The sequence below is a fragment of the Myxocyprinus asiaticus genome, chromosome 39 (assembly GCF_019703515.2).
Source record: "Myxocyprinus asiaticus isolate MX2 ecotype Aquarium Trade chromosome 39, UBuf_Myxa_2, whole genome shotgun sequence".
NCBI classification, from domain to species: domain Eukaryota; kingdom Metazoa; phylum Chordata; class Actinopteri; order Cypriniformes; family Catostomidae; genus Myxocyprinus; species Myxocyprinus asiaticus.
The window spans coordinates 29,126,911-29,150,739 of NC_059382.1; the positions used below are offsets into that span (position 1 = coordinate 29,126,911).

A 23,829-nucleotide genomic window follows, 5' to 3' on the forward strand; every position below is an offset into this window, starting at 1 on the left:
GACCCCGACCGGGCTATGTGCCCAAGGTTCCCACGAACCTTTTAGGGACCAGGTGGTGAACCTGCAAGTGCTGCCCCAGGAGGAGGCAGACCCAGCCCTGTCGTTGATGTGCCCGGTGCGCGCTTTACGCATCTATTTGGATCGTACGCAGAGCTTTAGGATATCTGAGCAGCTCTTTGTCTGCTTTGGTGCACAGCGGAAAGGAAGCACTGTCTCCAATCAGAGGATCGCCCACTGGCTCATTGACGCCATAACTATGGCATATTACGCCCAGGACATGCTGCCCCCGGTGCCTCTCTAACAGACATTTGCAGAGCAGCAGGCTGGGCAACACCCAACACTTTTGCAAGATTCTACAACCTCCGGGTGAAACCGGTTTCATCCCAGGTAGTGGCATGCAATACAAGCGGATAAGCCTGGGATAGCCGGCCGGGTGTATCGCTTGCACATAGCGCCTTCCACCTCCTTTTGAGCTGAAGATGTGTGCCATTAATTCCCAGTAGTGTTCACAAACTTTGTTCCCTGGTTGACTTCCTCCGGGCCCTGTGGCAGTCGAGTTTTCATAGAGACTCGCTGCCGGCCCAGTACACGTGCTAACTAAGAGTCCTGTTCTGGGGTAGGTGTTCCGCATGTGGCGGTTCCCTGTAAGGCTAACCCCATGCGATGTATATCTTCCGCTAATTCGTTTCCCTGTTGGCAAACTGCGTCTTCCTTGGGCAGAGCCCTTCTGCCCCAGTCTCCATGTTTGTAGTAACTCCTCCCCCGTATGGTAGGATCTACCTTGAAGACTCTCCACATGGTCTCTTTGGGCGAGGTGTGGTCTCCATGGTGTCTTCCCCTTGGGAGGGACACCCCCCGACTAGACCTGGCGGCCCAGTTGGATAATCCCCCTTCTTTTTTAGGGAGTGTAAAAAAAGAAGGGGAAAAGAGGCCACGACTGGGTTAGTCTGTCTCTATCTTTTGGGTAGTCGACTTGTCCCCAAAGGGCCATTCGACACTCATAACTGTGTTGAGGGAGGTTACGTGTCGACCTTGTGTGCTAGCTACGAGGCACACAGTGGTCTGCCCACCACACACCGGCAGTTCAGGTAACACAGTTCAGTCAGTTGTGGCGTTTCATATAGAGACCCCTAGTGAGCGACAGATAGGGAACGTCATGGTTACTTGTGTAATCTCCGTTCCCTGATGGAGGGAACAAGACGTTGTGTCCCTCCTGCCACAACGCTGAACTACCCGCTGAAATGGCTGGACCTTGTCTCGGCTCCTCATAAGACCTGAATGAGTGGTTGCATACCAGCTCCTTTTATACCCGTACGTCCGGGGGAGTGGCATGCAAATACCACTCGCCAATTTTCATTGGCCTTTTATCAAAGACCAGAGGTGTCTCGGGCTCCCAAGAGTGACCCCTAATGTCACTACATCGACACAACGTCTCGTTCCCTCCATCAGGGAACGGAGGTTACACAAGTAACCATGACGTTACACAAAATCTGCCTAAAACTGCAAAATAACCATTATTACTTTTAAGATGATAACTTGACATCACATGCAACGTTATTAGGTCTTGTGACAAAAATGTAGCTTACTACAGTTTAAAACGCTTTCTGTTGCATACTGCTTTTTCACTTACTATTTTCCAAAAATTGGAGGCAGCATACAATGCTTACTGGACAGTATTCAGTAAGATGTAAATTAGTATTCCATTCCGAACATAGTCTCATATTTCAGATCATACTTAATTTTCTATGTAGCATATGCAAGCAAACTGTCAAACTATGTTATATTTAAGTTGTTGTGGGATTTTTCTTTTTTTTTCTTTTTTATAAAAATTCAACTTTTGACAAAAATTTGAAATAGTGTATGAAAAGATGTTCGTATTTAAATCCAGTGTTGGAGCTCATTTTGTATGCCATTATAGCAAACCAACACTAAGTACCATGGTATTACCATGGTTTTTGGACCATGACATTATGAATATGGTATTTACTTAGTACCATTGTATTTATAAAAGTACATTGGTATTGCCATCAGATTCCATCACTGTACCATGTTCCTTTAGCAAGTCATGTGACCCTTGTGTAGCTCCAGGTGGCCTATATCTGTCATCTCTGTCAAATTGCTATGGAAGACTGTTAACTGAAGGTATTGATTATTAGATGCTTGAAATACTGTATATAGATACTGTAGAGAAGAGGCTTCATAACCAATAATCAACCTGCATTCTCCAAAGATGATAGCAGGTTTTCACAACATAGCCATTATTGCTATCTTTCATTTTCTTTTCAATATGCATCTTCGGTTTGATATTTATATACTTCAGTTTATTGAATGCATTAAGTTCTTCCACCTACAGCTGTTACATTATGTTATTCTTCCAATATCATTCCTCTCATTTCCAACAAGCCTAAGAAATTAAATGCATTTATAATTCAAAAAGTTTATTTATACTGTTGCTCTAATTCTCTTTCCTTTTTCAGCTTTGTAGAGGGCCGTTGCTTAGAAATAGGGAGGTTTCCATATCCCTTGATAATAAGGGTATTGACAGTGTTCATTATTCCAACAGTGAATGGAAGGTTTTAAAGCTGGGAGAAGCATAATGATGTTTCTCCTGCTTTTCTGAGCTTAGCGAAAGATCATTTCCTTTGAACAGATGAGACGTTATAGAATATGAAATACTATTTGATAACTTCACATGTACTGTAACTGGCCACATGGAACTGGAGTAACACTTGGCTTAAAGCACAGGTAAGCAACACATGAATATGTCTGTTGACGGAGCAAACACAAAGGAAGACACACTGTACTCATTTGGAGAACACAATGAAACAAGGCTAGTTTTGGAAGTAGAGCCCCAATCAATAGAAATTCCATTAGAATCCATTAGTCTCATTCAAGGATGGCAACTGATGTGTGGCCAAACATGTGCGGCATTTTGCTTGAGCGTTAATGAATTCCATTAAGTTCTCTCAAGTGAAAGGCCAAAGGAATGGAATGGATCTGTTTAATGGCACACACATACCTGATCAGAATCTTCATATGTTTAAAACAAACATTTTTATGAAAAATGAATTGCTATGGAATGAATTAGTCAATTTCTTGCTTGTTAATCTGTGGCAAGACATTTTACATAAAGGGGCTGATTCCATACACAACACTTTGAATCTGAAGCATTTTTTTTATTTTATTTTTTTAAATAATGAAATATTCCAGGTTCAAAACTAGTTAAGCTCTATGCATTTGTAGCATGCCGTCGATTACCACAGACAATAATTTCGACTCGTCCTTCAGTTTTTAAAAACAAGCATAAACCATGTTTATAGTAATGCACTTACAATGGAAGTCTATGAGGAAAGGTATTATGGAGGACTAAGAGCAGGAATGTGCAGTATATGTATTTTTGTTAAAATGCCTATATGATACATCCATATAAAAATGTGTTATTTGAGCTGTCAATTTGACTAATCATTTTTCTAATACTATTGTTTTAGGTGAATGTACTTCTGGTTGTGCATTACCAACATAATTCCTGTGGGTGGATACTTTCTTTATAAGCATTCCTTTCCTGGTATTCCTGCAGGTATCATGTGAAAGTTGTTTACTGGCTTTGCATAGTCATGACAGGTGTTGACAGATTGGAAAAAACTTTGCAAAGACAAAGTTAGTTAGTTAATTTCATGTTAAAATATTTGAAGGTGCACTCAGTATTTTTTGTTGATGTTGCGCTGCCCAATATGGTGGTTGTTTTGGGCTTACACTGAAACTTCAGCATGATCACACGGGAAGTTGACATGTTGCTACCGAATGTTCCAGTACCCTGACATCAACCACATCCTGCTGAGTTCCTGACAAGCGCCCGCTCCATTTACACATTTTTACATTAATTCGAATGTGTTTACTGCTAGGGCTTATTGTTAATAAATTGTGCATTCCTGTTGACTTTTTTTTATTTTTATTTTTTTTTTTTTTACAACATTTGCAACTAAAAACAACTCGTTTTTGGCACCACTCTGGACATTTCACTCGGAATCTGGTGCTCACACTATTAGGCTACTAAAATGAATTGAATCTTCATCTCATGTGAGTGCTCACCACTTATTATAATATATTTTCACTATTTATTTATTTTAATGATTATCCTGGTGCAATGCCTTGCCACATATGATTTCCCTTGTAAGTTTATTACTGTAAATATAATTTAAAACAACAACAAGGAAGAAATGAGGAAATAGTCCATTTATTTTCTGTGGTAATCTACAGCATGTCACAAATGCTTTGGATAGAGCTTAACTTAACCGGAGCATGAATTTAAGTATGACCTGTTTTCAGTACATAGGTGATTTAGAGAGATACTTATAATCGCTGTAATCTCCACACACTCATTCACTGCATTTTGCATCTCATGCACACTGTAGTCCCAGTGGAATATGGTGTGGGTGGCACAACATATGATTAGATTTCAAAAACAAATTACTGTGTCTAATTTGTAAATCAAGAAGACATTGAGGTTGAACATACAGCACAGAGATCACAGTGACATTGACAACCAAGCTGAGAAATCAAAGGATCACAAAAAAACAGGACATAAACTGCACATACCAAAACATGTTCAAAGGCAATACCATGCACACACTGATAACATTACTGCAACTCAGTTCTGTAGATGTTTTTATGGCTTTGTTTCAAATGGTGTACAAGGATGCTAAGCTATCTTCTTGGAATACTGTAAGTCTCAGTTTCTCAAGATTCAGTCTGTGTGGTTACATGAGATATTAATAAAAAAAAAAAAAGTTCCAGACAAATGCAGCCTTTTTTTTTTTTTTAAAGCAGATTCAGCAGAGTTTTTAAAATATACTATTTCATCAGGACTTCAAATATTAACTTCTCATTATACAGTACAACTTTAACCCAAACTGTTAAACTTGCATTTCTGGGTCAATGACGTAATGCTCACATTTTGTATACAGAATTATAAGTTATGCCGAAATACAGTGACTTGAAAACACTTCTGTGATTTGAAAAAAAAAAAAATGTTTTTACAATTTATGGAATTCACAAATTCATTTTGATATTTTTTTGTGTGGATCTTTAAGAAAAAAATGTTGTGTAAATGCCCAGAGATCATAATAAAAAAGTGTTGTTAAAAGGCTGAAATTGTTGGATTTTTAAAAAAGTAGTTTTACTTGATCTTTTATTTTATGTATAAAAAATGAGACAAGGTTAGTTTAGGTTGTGAAATGTTAACTGGTATGACTCCAATTAAACTTCATGATATTCATGATATCATGATAAAAAAATCTTTTTTTGTTTAGGGTTATATATATATTTTAACCATGAAAAATATGTTTGAAAACATTTAATCAAAATAATGAATTAGATGTGTAAACTTCTTAATCATTATAAAAAAATCATAATCAAAAAGCGTATTCAAGGTGTATAGAAAATATATTTTTATTTTTATACTAATATAGTTATATATTACTTTTTACATTACTTAACATTTTAAGAGTCATTAAACCAAATCTTTTGTTGAAAATAGTATTAGAAAATTAAGTAAAAGGTTTTTCAAAAATGTGAATAAAAATATTACATTACAGTTACATTTTAAGCTAGCCTATATTTTTAAAAGACTTTTCATATTTTTATCTTGGACATCCTTGTTTGTCATTAGCCTATCTACAATGTAAACTATATTTCTAACTTTTCCAGATATTTTCCAACCCGGTCTCATAACAAGTTGTTATAATAGTACAAGATGATGAAATCATAAGAAATTGTATGAGTTGGCTCATACAAAAACATTGACTTTTTCCCCCATAGAGAAAAATAAACCAACAAATGATGTTATTATGATTTTTCCAAAGTATAACCCCTAACCTAAAACAGACTAAAGTCTAACCCCTTACTGAAACCCTAAACCTAAAACATGATTTTAATAGGAAAATAACTTTTGTGTACCACAGAAGAAAGAAAACAACAAAGTTTGGAACCAGATGAGGAAAGCTTATAACAGTTTATCATTTGTATTACATTAATTAATATGGAATAAGTAATCAAATTTGATCACAGACGTTTCCTTTGTTAAAATAAAGAGTCGGATAGGAGGCTAGCTAAAATTTGATGCCTATAATGTATCTATTTTAAAGGTAAAGTTCACCCTAATACCATCTCAGATGTGTATGACTTTCTTTCTTCTGCAGAACACAAATTAATATTTTAGAAGAATATTTCATCTCTGTAGGTCCATACAATCCAAGCGAATGGGTATCAAATGTTAAAGCGATTCGTCATCTTGTACAAATTATTACGAGTTGTCATGAGACTATGTTGTATTTTCTAATAGAAATAACACTAGTTTGCTTTCATTAACGGCAGTGAGTGGGCCCAAAATTTTCAAGCATCTCTCGTGTGAATGACAGCACCATGGAGCACCATGACATTTCACAAAGACCAGCAGTGCTCCCATGCAAGGCAATGGTTCCCAGCTCATGCTATGGACGAGGTTAATTGGTGTAACCCTGACCCACCACTCCACAAGCGACAGTACAGTGCCCTGTCTCGCAATGATTATGTCAGCACTCCAGCAAAAAATATTTACCTGAGGTTGAACCTGGGAAATCTTTAGCTGTTGCCATGGACGCAGACAGAAAAGTACAGTAAGGGAAAACAAGGGTGAGGACATCACAAGGGGAGTGGCCACATAACTCAAAACCATTAATGAAGACACAAGCTGACTGCATAAACCTGCAGTTAAAGCTGTGCACATAGAAGACTGAGACAACATGATGGTTTTGAGTACCAATTCAATATACAAACACCATTTTTCTGTCATCATTTCTGTCAACATTCTGCCTAAGATTGATGTCATATGGACATGGAACAACATGAGGGTGAATAAATGATGACAGATTTTTCATTTTTGGGAGAACTCTCCCTTTAATTTCTTATGTCTACTGCATCCCTCTGCACTGCTCTATAATGACACTACTTATCATGCAAATCACACTGTATTTCAAATTATGCCATTCAAGCTATGATATATTTTTACTGCATTAAGGGCACTTTAGTCATTTGAGTAGGTAGAATAGTTTTATCTTACGTAGATGGTGAAAATGGGCATGACAAATTGGGACAATGTCTTGAAGACGACTCAAAGAGTATGGAGTGATTTTTTTAAGGTACATGGCATCAGTGTTGTCCTGTGCATGTGTTTGTCCACACTGGAGAATTACACCTGCCCTTCAGTTTAGTTAAACAGAGCAGAATGTCTGATTAGAAATACCTTTTATCTCTCACCTCTTTGGCATACTGACAATTTCAGTTGTTGCTGGCTTTTATCCCTCAGTACTGGAACCGAAAACCTTTTAGTACAATTTAGTACAATCAGACCAGAAAAAAAAATGTCTGATGTAAAAAGGTGGAGGTGATGTGAAGTGGCAGCGAGAGAGATAGAGAATGAGAGAGAGAGACACTAACATAGGCAGAGAAGAAAAGATCAACATTCCCGCTGTAGTTCAGACCGAGTGCGACTGTTCCTGGCCCACTTCTGCTGCGGGGTGTGTGTGTTTTCCCCTGGGTGTAATCCACATTTAGCTGAATCTCACGAAACTTGTCAAGAACATGTCTGGGTCTTATTTCACCCCAAAATTTAAAAGGAAGAAAGAAGAAATAAAAAATGTCTTGCAGAAAACAAAGACTTCTTCTTCTTCTTTTTTTTTTTTTAATTATTATTAAGATTCTTCTCTTCTTCTCATTATTGTAATTGTGAAATAATTTTTTATATTATTTTACATGTATTATTTTTTTTTCTCTTAATATTTAATTTAATTTTATAAAGATTGTAAATTATATATAAATCATGGTAGTGTTTGTTAAAAAAGTACATGTGTATTAAATATGTACTTGTGCACTTAAAATATTAAATGTACATTTTTTTAAAACTACATGTTTAGATAACATAATATTTATGTCATTGTGACATTATTTTATGATAATAAAGCATGTTTCTGCACCCCCAATTTTTTTTTAATTAATCGCAATAAATAGCATGTATCAATTTTACTGAGAAAGGCCTCCATAAAGATAATTTTGCATATAATAATTCAAATAATTATAAATATAATATACAATAAATATAATAATTCAGATAATTCAAAGACATTACATAATATAGTGTGGCAGCAGTTAAACATTTCTACAATACAAAAAATGGCTTAAAAGGTTAAATGTACAGATCTGGGGCACGATTAATTGTGTTAATGTTTGTAATATGTTATTTTTCATATAATTAATCGCACTAAACTAAAGCTAAATCGACAGCCCAAATATTTTCTGTTGATTTTAGAGTGAAATGTGACATAGGACATGTTTTCGTAAGACTCGTCCATTTACCGTGTGGTTTTAAACTCTCAACTCTACCCTAAAGATCATCTCACCTCAAACTGTTTTAAAACAGCTTTTTAAGCATATTTTCTGTTTTTCTTGTTGTTCAAATATTTTCTTCTTGCTCTCTAAAGTTTGATGCTTAACTTTCCTAGGCCTGGACTTCAAAAGCGGTCTGTTTTGATCAGTGTCTGTACGGCGTGCCTCCTTTGCCCTTCCTTTACATGTCTGCTAAACTGATTACTGCTACATAATTAGCTCTTTAAATAAAACCATAGACTGGAGAGAGAGAGAGGAAGAAAGTTAAAAGAAGTATAAACACAACTCAGCATTTTACAGATATTTGGCAAGGATTTAGTTTAGGGTCAAATTGGCCCTCGAGTGCCTTGGGAAGCATTTCATCTCTTGCTTTGCGAAAACTCCAGCAGCGCGGCGTGCTTCTGAAAAGACGTCAATTTTATGGATGTTTGCATGGTTTTCCGAGCAAGTAAACGAAACTCTTTTTCATCTGTTCCTGCTGTTTTAATTGAGAGTGGGTTGGTTCAGTAGGGAATACATGCTGATTACAGGAAGTGAATAATACATATTTTACTATTCCGATTCCATTAAACCCATGAGACACAAATGCTGCTCATTTACAAGTCAGAAGAGAACTCAGGGCTCAAAGTAGCCAGAGGGAGTCTTGTCTGTACCGACCTACTGCTGAGTACAATTAGACTATACATTACACCTGCAGGAGATATGTCACAGGTCTCTATTCAGCTCAATACAACTCACAGAGCAATGCACAGACCAATATATGGATTTTGGGATTTTTCTCTTCTCTGTAAAGCAACTAGATTGGCTATAGACATTGCTGTTTTCAGATCATGGCTGTCTTTCTGGAAACTCTTAAACTGCAGCCATGTATAGTGAATGTAAGGGGGTTTATTTTTGGTTTCAATTGACTTTTTGACTTTAATTTATAGTATACTGTTGAAAGAGAGGAAAATAGAGGGGTAAGAGGATCGGGACATGATGCAGGCCAGACTTAAACCTGCATTTAAACTGTGCCACAGCTCTGAGGAATAAACTGAGATTAATTAGTCTTCCAATTTAATGATATATTTGATGGAGGATAAATAGGGTTGGGAATCGAGAACCGGTTCTTAAAGGGATAGTTCACCCAAAAATGAAAATTCTCTCATGATTTATTCACCCTCCTGGCATCCCAGATGTGTATGACTTTCTTTCTTCTGCAGAATACAAAAGAAGATTTTTAGAGAAATATCTCAGCTCTTTGGGTTCATACAATGCAAGTGAATGGGTGCCAAAATTCTGAATTCCACATCAAGGAAACATAAAAGTAATCAGAATCAGAATCAGAATGAGCTTTATTGCCAAGTGTTCTCATGTATACAAGAATTATTATTTTTTTGGTGATAGGAGAAACAAGTGCACGAAGAACATTATAGTGAGACATAGAATATAAAACAAGGTAAGTATATAAATAGACATACAAAGAATAGGACATAGAATGGGTGTGTACATGTGCAAATGGTAATGTATGTGCAAGGTATGTACAGTTATTGATAATCCAGTGTTTAAATCCATGTGAGAGACAGATCAATATTTAAATAATTTTTTATCATAAATTCTCCTCCCTGCCCAGTAGGGGGCGATATGCATGAAGAATGTGAATCACCAAAAACAGAAGAAGGAGAACGTAAAGTGAAGGAAAAATGACTTAAATATTGATCTGTTTCTCACCCACACCTATCATATCGCTTCAAAAGATATGGATTTAACCACCAGAGTCAACTGGAATGCTTTTATATTGCCCTTTTTTGGTCCTTCAAAATTTTGGCACCCATTAACTTGCATTGTATGGACCTAAAGAGCTGAAGTATTCTTCTAAAAATCCTGAAAAGTAGTAGATGAAAAGAAAGTCACACATATGGGATGGCATGAGGGTTAGTAAATGATGAGATTTTTGGGAGAACTAACACTTTATGCTGGTTGCACACTGTATGATTTTTATAAACATTTACAATTGTCATTGGTCAGACTGTACGATATGGTCTCGGTGAGAAAAAGCCATGGCAAAAGCCATGCCATAAGGTATACAACATTATATCATACTGTACGATATAGTAGCCAAGACTTTGGTCCTAATCATCCCGACTGATAGCATTGAGTGGGTGTTATGACATCTGCCTGCCACAGGATCAGTCACACTGCACGACTGCAATGCAAAATTTCTTACAAGGCCAGAACTTCGTTAGAGGCTCATTGCAAATTCATGGGAAAAATCAAATGAATCGACTTTCTGTGAAGATGTACGATCAAAGACTCACGATTTTGCCCTACGATGAGAAATCTTTCGCAAAAATGAAATAAATAAAAATTATTAATTATTATAATTTTATATTTTTTATAAATAAATGTTATTAAAATATAAAAATATTTATTTACATATTTAGATTTAGATTTATTAAATATAACATAAATATAACATCAATATAAAATGTAATTCGCATATTTATTAATAATATCTTATCTATTATTATTAGGGATGGCACCGATATGATACCTGGATCGGTATCAGGTCCGCTACTGACGTTTTTACCTGGATCGGGTATCGGTCCGACGAGCCCAATCCAAATCCGGCACCGCATGTTGGTCATTGATGTTACTGTCAAGCTCAAAGAATGACATAAATAACTTTCAAATCACCATTAAAGTACTCCATATAAAATTTTATTCAGGCTCTTACAGTCATCCAAAAGCTTTGTGAATTGCAAAAGTCTGTGTTTAATTAAGCATTATCACACTTGCAATCATGCAATATGGCCCTAAATCAGCACTGCTGTGATTAGCTATGGCACGAGGCTGCGGCCGAATCACAGCAGTGCTGATTTAGGGCCATATAGCACGATTGTGAGTGTGATATTGCTTATATACAACAGTTCAATGAACTAGTAAATTTAAAAAAATTAGGAAAAACTGAGTACGGTCACAAAAAACGCATTTGTGCATGGAACTACTTTCTTACACGACGGATCAGAATCTGCCGTTGCTGGTTTAAACCAAATGATGTGTCCAAGCCTCTCAAAAACATCACTTCAGAACTACTAGTATCACAGCTTTGGCTGTTTCTAACATGTTATTGGAGAAACAAGGATGTGTGTGTGTGTGTGTGTGTGTGTGTAGAGAGAGAGTGAGAGAGTGAGAGCAAGAGCGAGAGAGAGAGAGAGAGAGAGATGGAGCATGTGATATCACCTGTTGATGATGCTGTAGTGTGTTATTCAGCTTTCTGAAGATAATGCCATTATGGTGAAATGCATCCTATTTTCTCAGTGGAAAAATAGCCGTCCAAGCGGGGGTATTCCTTTCTATTTCGCGGTAGCCGGTGCACTAGAGTCTTTCACTATAGAAACCGCAATGTCCGCCATTTTGTCCTCTCCAATGTGGAAAGTCCGGTAAGAGGTAAGCGCCTTGAGTTTGTGTAATTAATCATTCTGTTGTGTCTCTCAGCTGTGATGAGCCTTAATGTTGAAGTTGTTAGTTTAAAGCTGTTTACCAGCTTTAGTAGTGTAGTAAAAATAATAGCGATCACAGAGTGCTGTTGAATATAAACACTGAGTGACACTGACTCACTTCATGTCACCAACTGGCTCATATTACATACAAAAATGGTCTTTTGCCTCCACCTGCTGGCTAAAATATGTAATGTCACATAATTAAATGTAAAGAGACAGATGGCTCTTAACACATCTGAACATCTCTTACACTTTAGTTTAGAACGGCATGAACACAAGCAGAGTGATACACACAGTGAAGCGTCCGAGTGCTGATGGTGTGAGACCATCAGTACTCATGGAACGTCTCTCATCCAATCAGATTCGAGGACCGGAACTAACTGTTTTATATTAATCAATATACAGTCAGCACGCACAGCTAAGTAGTCTCTGGCACCAAGCTTTACTGAACGAGCGCCGCTCTGCTGGCACACACACATAAACACATGCAGAGGCTTGTGATGTTCTGCTCAGCATAATATATGGTTGTTCCACACAAACTCAATCTCAGATGTAGATGATCAATAGTTCGGTTCGCATATAACATGCATTGAGAACGGCACCGGTCAAGCATTTTACCAGATGTTGAATGAGAAGCGTATTACACTTCTGTGAATTTGTCTCCAAACAAACACTCAGACACAGACTTCCTTGAGCGCTCAGTGCCGGAATTTCAAAATAAAAGCCTTAAGAAATTACAACTGAAATGTATTACCAATGTATCGAAAAATTATTATTATTATTACTATTAGAAATTACAATACAAACAAATTGGGTTCCAAAAATTACTGTGCGATTGACAATGTTCTTCGATTGATATACTAATAAAACGAAAATGAAATAAATAAATAAATAAATAACAGAGAGAGAGAGAGAGAGATAGAGAGAGAGAGAGAGAGAGAGATCTGAAACCATTTACAAGTCCAGAAACAAGTTAAAATGTGTAAAAAGAACTGGCTTCTTTTCTACTGAAGACATTCACTGGAATTACTGTTATTTTTATGCTGCATCCTGCAGTCTAGGTAACAATAAAAATGCTCTTATGTAATTGTTTTTTGTGTTCCTATTTTATAATGAAATAATGTATCGTTAGAGGTTTTTATTTATTTACACAAAGAGTACTCCTAATCAGTTCCACAGAGTGAATTATAGATGTTCTAAACTCATTAAGAAAAAAACAACACTGGTATCGGTAGTTCAGGTATCGGAATCAGTTCGGAAGAGAAAAAATAGTATCGTTCCATCCCTAATTGTTATTATTTATTTTACTACTATTATTATTTATTACTTGTTTTACTGTTACTATTATCATTTATTATTATTTCTTTAAATATAATTGAAATACATTTAGGTTATTTAAATTGTAAACTATTTATAATCATATGGTAGCAGTATCTGTTTAAAAAAAGTACATTTAAAGTGTATTGAATATGTAATTGACCTGCCCTTAAAAAAAACCTAAAAGCATTATTTTAAAGAATATATTTTCAGGTTATAAAATAATTAAATATTCTATTTTAGCTGTGAATTTAAACAAGCTTATTTGTCTTTTTTATGACTATGCTTTGTCCTCACGGATTGCAGGCAATGACAAACATACAGAGCAACCAAGCTCATAAGAGTCATATGTTGTAGTGCAAACAAATGACTTCTTTTTAATGAATCAGTGAAAAAAAAGACTCACGAATCAGTCTCAGACTCATATCAATTCACTCACTTGTTGAACCGGTCGAAGCAGTTCTTGACTTAATAAATCAACCGATAAATCATTATTTTGTTCATGAATTATGACCAACTCAAAATTAACCGAAAAGTGTTACAGTGTTATGTGTACATAGGGCTAGATTTAAATCAGTTTAATTACAGATGTATTGCTCATTTGAAAACGTGTAGTTTAAGATACACATTCAGAACTGAGTTTTGTTGTAATAAATGGTACTTTAATTAATAAAAGTTGACATGTATGTATATGTATGTATATGTAACCAAAAATATTATTGTATTTGTTTCACATGTTTATTTTGGTATTACGAACTAATTATTGAGGGAATGTGCTTCCCCTATTAAAAGTCAGTAATGAATCAGTAAAAGAATCAGTAATGGAATCATTAATAGGAATCCAAATCTGAACCATAATCATTAAAATCTTTACGACTCTCATTCCCACGGATAAATGACTACACAAGACTAAGTATTAATGTGTTAAACAGCACAGCCCAATTTCCCATTCTACATTGTATTTATTGCCTTTTCTAAACACCAGACGTTCCTGTTTCTGCTCCTGAAAAAAAAATTGTACCAGCAGACACTTTAATAAATGGAAATTAAAATGGCAAATGGAGATGAATAGAGGCTGTGTGATTTCAACTGACATTTATTGCCACTTGGCAGTCGTACCATTAGCAAATTAGGTTCATCCGAGAGCCGCGTCGGACAACTCATCATGAGAGGAAGGGCTTAATAAATATCACTTTGGTGAAGTCAGACATCTAGATGAATTAGGCCTAGAGGTAATGAGTCATGTGAACGAGCTTCTCTCTCTCGCTCACTCTCTACACCTGTCTTTCACTCGCTAACTCTCAATCCTTTAACCTTATTCACATGTAGCATTCCTACACTGAAGTGGGGACTCTTTATTTAGTTTCTATTGTTGTGTTGTTAAAAGTAGTTTACCAAAAATTTTCAACTTGTTTCACACCCATATTACTTTCTTTATTCTGTTGAACTTAAAGGAATAGTTCACCCAAAAAAGAAAATTCTCTCATCATTTACTCACCCTCATGCTGTATGACTTTCTTTCATCTGCTAAACTCCAATGAAGATTTTCAGAACAATGTTTCAGCTATTTTGGTCCATACAATACAAGTCAATGGGCGCCAAAATTTGAAGCTCCAAAAATCACATAAGTCAGCATAAAAGTAATCCATTAGACTCCAGATAGTTAAATCAGATCTTCAGAAGCAATATGATAGGTGTGATTGAGAAACAGATCACATTTACATTCTTCTTGTGTTTTTGGTGATTCACATTCTTCATGCATATCACCTCCTACTGGGCAGGGAGAAGAATTTCTAGCAAAAAAGGACTTAAATATTGATCAGTTTTTCACACACACCTATCATATCACTTCTGAAGATATGGATTAAAACACTGGAGTCGTATGGATTACTTTCATGCTGTGTTTATGTGCTTTTTGGAGCGTCACAATTTTGGCACCCATTCACTTGCATTGTAAGGACCTACAGAGCTGAAATATTCTTCTAAAAATCATAGTTTATGTTCTGCAAAAGAAAGAAAGTCATACACATCTGGGATGGCATGAGGGTGAGTAAATGATGAGAGAATTTTATTTTTGGATGAACTATCCCTTTAAAAGGAGATGTAAGGGAGTATGTTAGTCTCAGTCTCCATTCACTGTCATTGCATCTTTTTTTTCTTCCATACAATGAAAGTGAGTGGTGACTGAGGCTGTCATTCTGCATATCTCCTTTTGTGCTCCATGGAATAAAGAATGTAATATGGGTTTGGAACAACATGAGGGAGAGAAAATAATGACAGAATTTTCATTTTGGGTAATCTGTTTCTTTAACTTTTAAAAGGCGTCTGTCCACAAAGCACCTTCCTGTTGTGACAAATCATATTCTTTTGTGCACAAATAATGTGTACCTTTCAAATGATTTCTCTCAAGCATTACTGTTGGGCCTATTAAAAAGCTGTGCTGCAAATCTGTCTGTGTTCCTTGTGCTGTGTGTCTTCTTTCCTATTTTAGCTTGACAAATGTTATCTGCATTAGCAGAGACCCTTAATTATGTGTTCTTCTCCTGCTATACTTTCTGTTTCGGAGAACTAACTTATCATTTCTGGCTTGTCTCACTTTGGTGGTAAATACTGCAGCCACCAGCAGATTCTTCTGCTTTCTCCTCAACACACAAAACATTGTTAAACTGGGCCAGGAGGACATTTGATACTTACTTAGATAAGAAAAATAGTTATAAAAATATAAAGAAATAGTTCACCCCAAAATGAAAATTCTGTCATTTGTTACTCACACTCATGTTGTTCCAAAGCTGTATGACTTTCTTCCTTCTGTGGAGAAATTCTGGAGAATTATTCTAGTTGCTTAAGCTTTCATGCTTAAAAAGGAACTCAAAAGCAACATTAAAGTACATTAAAAGCGGTCAATACGACTCATGTGTTGAATTCCAAATATTCTTAAGCCATACGAAAGCTTTTGAGTAAAAACTCATTACTGCATGCTCCAGTCCCCATTCATTGTAACTGCATGGAAAAGACATACTAGTACATTCTTCAAAAGTTCTCCTTTTGTGTTCGATGGAAAACAAGTCAAATGGGTTTGGAACAACATGAGGGTGAATAAATCATGACATAATTTTAATTTTTGTGTGAACTAATTTTTTAATGTAAAGTGTAACCAGAAACAATACATAATGAGAATACATGAGCATACAAAATAAAGTTTTGGATTTAATACCCTCCGAGGGTTAGTTTTGGCCCTGAACTACTTACCATACACATACAGGGTAAATTCATCGCTGCTGGTGCCAAGGTGGTTGCTGGCCTCACAGCGATATGTGCCGTTGTCTGTTTTGTTCAGTGTTGTGATGATCAGATCTCTGCCCTCCACAATCATTCGTTCAACATCAGGGAGCTCACCTCCATCTTTTGTCCATAAAACTGGCTCAGGCCTAAAAACAACAGTGTAGTTTTAGCTAATGGCCTTGGAAATTTACAGGTCAAGAATGTTCAGACATATTTCAAACAAATATATGGTTAGTCTCAGTCTCCATTCACTTTCATTGTATGAAAAAAAAAAGATGCAACGGAAGTAAATGGTGACTGAAGCTAACGTTCTGCCTAACATCTCCTTTTGTATTTTACAAAAGCAAGAAAGTCATATGGGTTTAACTGATATGGGTTTAACAGGTGATGACAGAATTTTTATTTTTGAGTGAACTATCTCTTTACAGCAAGTATTAAAAGACATGTAGGGACATGCAGTTACACACACACACACACACACAAAACCCCGATCTAAATATTTTTTTCAACCTATTCTTTAAAACAAACTGTTCAAAGAACGATTTTGTAAAATTTCTGCAAATGAATCGGACTTACCAACAATATTTACGTACAGACTAATTTTCAGCTTTTTTAAAGTTGTATTTTATATAGTTATATCCAAGTTAAGCTTTATCAATAACGTGTGCCATGCTGTCGAATGAAATAATTGTATCTCATCTCTCAGTTTGTTAAAAAGAAGAAGAAAAAAAAAACATGTTGACAAAAATGCACCTATGATCATGGAAGTCTATAATATAAATTAATATCAGCACCTATGTAGTGTTGCAAGCTGTAATTTCATAGCTGCAACCTAGTCTCATAGAATGAAAGTTACTATTACTACATTTTTGCAAACTGACTTTAATGTGCCGAATTCTATGTTTTGTTGCAGTTTCCTGGTGTAACCAGTAGTAGAGAGGCACTACAACAACTGTGTATTTGATTCACTTTCAAATCAATCATGAGAACAATGGCTGATTATGACTATAAAAAGACGTATTTTTCGCAATATTACTAACAAAATGCTATGTAATGTAATTGAAACACTTTTAACCTAACGCATCATTTGAAATACGATACATTTTAACACGTGTATTACAGACCAACCTACATTTACACACTTATTCCAATGTTATCAGCTTCCACAGTAGCTCACCTCATAGAGTGCTGGACTTTGGGCTCTAAAGTACATGGTTTGAGCTCAGCCAAGCACTCAAACTGACACGTGAGACAAAAGATTGACATAGATCTGTGACACAAGATGACATGGTTGCTTCAGAAAATATGCTTTTCATTTCTCATTTTGTTTTTGGACACTATCTGTAAGGTTAAGGCGTTGGTTAAACAGATAGTTCACCCAAAAATGAAAATTCTCTCATCATTAACTCACTCTCATGCCATTCCAGATCTTTACAAATCTGTGACTTACTTGCAGAACACAAATTATGATTTTTAGAAGAATATTTATGCTCTGTAGGTCCATACAATGCAAGTGAATGGGTGCCAAAATTTTGATGCTCCAAAAAGCACATAAAGGCATCATAAAAGTAATCCTTACAACTCCAGTGTTTTAATCCATCGCTGCAGAAGTGCTATGATAGGTGTGAGTGAGAAACAGATCAACATTTAAGCCCTTTTAAGCTAGAAATTCTTCTCCCTGCCCAGGGAGGATATGAAGGAAGAATGTGAATCACCAAAAACACAAGAAGAAGAATTTGAAAGTGATCTGTTTCTCACCCACACCTACCATATCCCTTCTGAAGACATTGATTTAACCACTGGAGTCTTATGGATTACTTTTATGCTGACTTATGTGATTTTTGGAGCTTCAGAATTTTGGCACCCATGTATGGACCAAAAAAGCTGAGAAATTCTTATGTCTGTTTTGTGTCTACCTCTCAATTGATTTTAGATCACCACTGGTTAGGTTTAGGTTTAATTTTTAGGTTAGAGAGGTACGTTTTACTCATTAAAACCTCCAACTAATATTCACCTTAAGAACCTTGCCTGATTACGATACTATATGACTCGCTTTTGGCACCCGCAGCTGGACAATTTACTGGGAAACTGCAGCTAAACATGTGATAAGGCACGTCATTTCATTTTGCAAAAATGTTGTCACAGTCATGTAATGTTCATAAGACCAGGCTGTTCAGAAGTCTGGTGGCAAAAAATTTGTTCCCACACTTTGTTATCATTTGTTAGAACTTTTTTACAGTTCCCTTTTGGAGAACTCGAGCTGCGTATGATCGCTGTGGGACACCGTCCGAGTGTCACGTGGTCTGAAGCCCTTAACAATCACGGCAATTTATTGACTGATGGCGTTTAAGCGACGCCCCTTAGGAAGCTACATCACGGGCTCCATAAAGGCAACACAGGATGGATGTTAAGAAGTGCTTACCGCCATATACGTGGTTCATCATCGGTGAGGATTCCCACGATATGTGTGTTTTCTGTCTGGGGTTTCGCCACACGGAGGCCAAGTTGCAGGGTTCGGATTGCCTGCAGTGTGATTGATGAACGTCAGGATGCTCCGTGAAAGGCTTGCCTCCTTTGGAAGAGATTCAGTCAAGCCGCATGCTCGTGCTGGCTGCACGTCTGTCAGCACCTCGTGGCTGTGTGACTTGAGGGAGGCCGGCGTGGACGCCGTGGAGACGGGAGCTGAGCAGCAGGCCAACCTTCGGTTCTCTTTGTCACTCTCCCTGGATTTGGCTCAATGTTCACCCATGGAGTTTACATGCGGGCCTTTGTGCCCTAGCCCTGAGGCCCACACAGCAGTTTCCTTCAGAGCTGAGGACAAGGATGCCATGTCTACGGCAGCAGATTCCAAGGATTTCGCCGGTGACCAGGCTGAGGACTTGCCTCCTAGTGGTCAGATTTCCAGGCCCTCTGTAAATTATACATAGTTGCTGGAGGTTATTAAACTGCACCTGGATTGGCCGGATGAAATGCAGTTGGAGGATCATATCTCCCTTTTTCCCTGGGAGATTTCTAAGTCCTGGGATCAACCTTAATCGGCCAGGATTACAAACCAATCGGCCTCTAAGTTTTCTAATATGTATTGAGCTTCCGACCATGGATATACTTTGGTCCCGGCGATGGAGGAGATGCTGGCGGCCCATTTCTCTCCTTCTTCGGTGGCCCCATGGAAGTCGAGGCCTACTCTTCCCTCGAAGCTGTGCAGGATAGCTTGTGGTGGCGGAACGCCATATGTGGTTTACTCTCATGGATATTCGTGACAAGGATAAGGCAATCAGGGTTGTTCGGTGATGCAGTCCTGTCATTGGTGTAAAAATTCAGTGCTGTAAAACAGCAATCCCGCTGCAGCTCCGGTGCGTTCACATTCAGCATCTTCGCAACGTCCCACCAGAGAGCCGCATAAGGCACCGGACACGAGTTTTGCACCCCTCAGAGAAATTGGGGTCCTCTTACGTTCCCGCCATCACAGGATGGTCTGTGTAGGCATTTGGATGTTGTCCCGGCCCCTTTTAAACAGCCGGCAGGACACCAGAAGCGAGCCTGATGGACTTGTTGTGAAACGAAGGGTGAGCCCCATTCATTGAATGAAACTGGACTGTACAAACGTATCCGTTTCTCTCCTGTTTTCCCTTCGGACAGTATCGGATGAGTTCGCCATTGTACACGCCTCGAACACCCGACAGCCAAAATATGGTCCAGTTTCCCCCAGCAGCTTGCAGTGGTGAGCAAACATTTAAAAAATGCATCCTGAATTCAGCCTCCGTCTCCATGACCAAAGGTCTTGAGATATGCATAACAGAATTCAATGTTCATCAAGCACAAGTGTACACAAAACACACAGTGAACATAAGCACCACATGTTGTCCCCCCATAAAGAATGATGGGGTCGTTGTGGTGAACCAGTTTTCTCAAATAAACATTCCCCCCAAAGTTCACACACTCTTCCCTGTTCAAAATACCAGGGAAAAGGTTTATTCTGTCGGCATCCCTGCTGTAAATGCATTTCAGGGCACTCATCATACATGCCTGAATACAATAATGGCAGAAACATTATTAAATCCCATTCAACCAGCCACAGTAGTAGAAGCACGAAGGCACCCCTCCGCTATGATGCTGGTTGTGGGGCAGTCGCCAAAAATAAGACAAGTGCGGCATCTATTGGTTACATGTCGCACTACAGGTGAGAACCATGCATTAATTCCTCTGTCTGCCCATCTAGTGGCTTGGCAGCAGTTGCAGGGCATTTCGAACTGGGTACTTCAAACGATAGAGCATGGTTATGTCCAGGGGCATCACCAGGAAATTACTTTTTGGGCCTCAATAAAACGTTTTCGCCCAAATTTTTTTTTTTACCAAATTTTACTTAACAACAAAACGCGGCACATTCAAAATGTTCTTTCACACTTTCAGAAATCAGAATTTATGATTTTTTTTAAACTATTTTCTAAATATTTATTTGAAGTCAAAGATTAATCTGTAATATTCTGGGTGGGCTTGTGTCTCCACCCTTGGCTACACCACTGGTTATGTCATTCAATGTCAATTCAATCATTAAATTTTAGTCCTGAAAAAAGACAACGACTTGCGTCACATTCTGGATTTGAGACATTTGAATTTCAACCTAATGAAATGTCAATTCAGAATGTTGACGCAAAAACAAATAATATCACAAGTACGGCTGGGGGACTGGTTTGTGACAACAGATTTGAAGGATGCTTATTTCCATATTCAGATTGCGCCGAAGCACAGGTTTTTTTCTCAGATTCGCTTTCGGGGTCAAAGCGTACCAATTTTGCATCCTTCCATTCGAACTTGCACTGGCACCACGCACTTTCAAATAATGCATAGATGCAGCTCTGATGCCCTTGAGGCTTCAAGGCATTCAGGTGTTTTGAATTATCTCGATGATTGGTTGGTGTTAGCTCACTCAGAGACTTTGGCTGCCCAACATCAAGATGTCGTTCTCAGCCATTTGAGCAATCTAGGGATGCGTGTTAACCTAGACAAGAGCATCCTGTTGCCAAAGCAACAGACTCTGTTTTTTAGGAGTGGAGCTGGACTCGCAGGTGATGCAGGCACGCCTGTCTCCAGCTCACTCTCTGTCATTACGCCAGTGTCTAGTGATGTTCAGTGTGGGACGTGTTCTCCCTGCGAGAACATTTCAAAGGCTTTTGGGATCATGATCACGGTGTCCGCTGTCATTCCCTTGGACATGTTGCATGCAAGACCTTTTCAGTGCTGGATGAACTCCACAAAGAGACTTCAACCACTGACACATGTGCTTTGTCCTTTCAGAGTGACGTGTGGGTGCTACCAAACTCTGCTGCCATGGAAACAGACCCGCCTTCTGATGTCGGGCGTTCCGTTGGGACAGGTGTTTCACTGCAAGGTGATAACAACAGATGTCTCCTCCATGAGTTGGGGCGCTGTACACAAAGGTCTTCTAGCCTATGAACTCTGGATGGGCCATCTGCAATATTAGCACTTTATGCATTTCCACTGATCAGTCTGCTGCTTGTAGTTTTGCAGAGTGTTCGGGAGGATAGGGTTCGACTTCTGTTAGTGGCGCCGTATTGGCCATCTCAAGTATGGTTTTTGACTCTGGTCTCTCTCCTGGAAAGGGTGCCTTGGGAGATTCCAGTCAGAGTGAGTATGTTGTCTCAGGCACGGGGCAGCATTTGGCAACCCTGGCTGGACTTGTGGAAGTTATGGTCCAGTCTAAATGCTAGAACTCCATCAATGAGGAGGATATATACATTTAAGTATATAAGTGCTGGAATTTTTGCAGGAGTGTTTTGGGGTCGGGGTTGCCCCGGCAACTCTGAAAGTTTATGTTGCCACTATAGCGGCTGAACACGCCCTTATCAATGGATTCTCTGTCGGTAGACAGTCACTTGTCTCTTGCTTTTCGTCCCATCCACGTTCCTTTATGGGATTTATCTGTTATTTTACAGGCACTCTCGGGTGCTCCTTTTGAGCCCTTGACAACAGTTACTGATACGTTTTTGACTCTTAAGATGACACTGCTAGTGGCATTGGCAAAGGTCGTGTTAAGACCTCGTTTGGGCTGTTTGCCCAAGGTTATTTCTACGTCGTTTCTCTCGCAGACCATTAACTTTCAGGTTTTCTCCCCTCCTCCATTTGAGTCAGAGGAGCATGACAGGTTACATATTCTTTGCCCAGATCGGGCATTGCGAGATTATGTTGACCGTACTAGCCAGTGGCATAAGTCAGAACAGTTGTTTGTCTGCTTTGGTGGCCGTAACAGAGGTGTTTCGGTGTCCAAGCAAAGACTATCTCATTTGCTTATTGATGCAATTTTGAGTGTTTACTAAGCACGCGGTTTACCTTTGCCTTCGGGTATTCAAGTCCATTCTACAAGGAGCATGGCATCCTCATGGGCTTTGGCTAGGGGTGCGTCCTTGAAGGACATTCGTATGGCAGGGACTAACACCTGCTTCCCAGGTTCTCTCTGTTGGAACAGGAGTAAATTCATAATTCCTTTTTATTCAGATGCTTTAGCTCGCTTGTGCGCCGCTATATGCTTGCCACACGAGCTTAGACTGTTGGCAGCTACTGCTCACATGTCGTGAAAGTATTCGTTCCCACAACGATCATACGCAGCTTGAGTTCTCCAAAAGGGAACTTCTCGGTTACGTACTTAACCTTGGTTTCCTGAGGAGAATGAGATGCTGCAAAGCTGGCCACAATCTCTAGCAGCTATATAGGCTCGTGCCTTTTGCAGAAAATCTGACCCGATGGCGAGAAAGCGAGCACCTTTATGGAGCCTGTGACGTAGCTCCCTAGGGGGTGTCGCTTAAGCGCCATCAGCCAATAAATTGTCATGATTGTATTAGGGCATCAGACCATGTGACACTCGGACGGTGTCCCACAGCAATCACACGCAGTGTGTATGTAACTTACGAAACCAAATAGTTTTGTCCTCTATCTCAGAGAGCTCACACAAAAAGTTTAACAACAGATTCTCTAAACGATTAAATGACTCTTTAAATCTCTCCCAAATGTCAAGATCTAATATAATATTATTGCCTTTTTGTTTTTGGTATGCAGATAAGGTCCACCTTGAGATGTGATGATTCTGCAAGTTCAACTTTATAAGACAAATCACATTCAAACAACGTTCACATAGGTGATTAAAAGAAAGGCAGACTCACAGTGGGTTCCCTTTGTATACACACTCCAGTTTGAAGTACTGTCCTTCCTGTGGTACTATTACTGAGTGCACAATCTCTACTTGAGGAGCATCTGGACAAACAAAACAAAACAATACAAAATCTAAATAGAAACATTGAACACATTACATAGACAT

General features: G+C 38.2%; 1 protein-coding gene across 5 annotated transcripts in view; it reads right to left on the reverse strand.

Moving 5' to 3' along the window:
- Positions 1-23,829, reverse strand: part of LOC127430027 (cell adhesion molecule 2-like) — a 400,390-nt gene that overhangs the window by 19,113 nt on the left and 357,448 nt on the right. For 3 of the 5 annotated variants that reach the window (XM_051679444.1, XM_051679441.1, XM_051679442.1), the window contains exons 7-8: positions 23,675-23,765; positions 16,467-16,645 (exon numbers count right to left, since the gene is read on the reverse strand). In XM_051679444.1, the coding sequence (XP_051535404.1) occupies positions 16,467-16,645; positions 23,675-23,765 (270 nt within the window). Of the gene's footprint in view, positions 1-6,595; positions 6,623-16,466; positions 16,646-23,674; positions 23,766-23,829 lie in introns of all 5 variants that reach the window. The other 2 variants (XM_051679443.1, XM_051679440.1) reach the window with 1 other exon arrangement.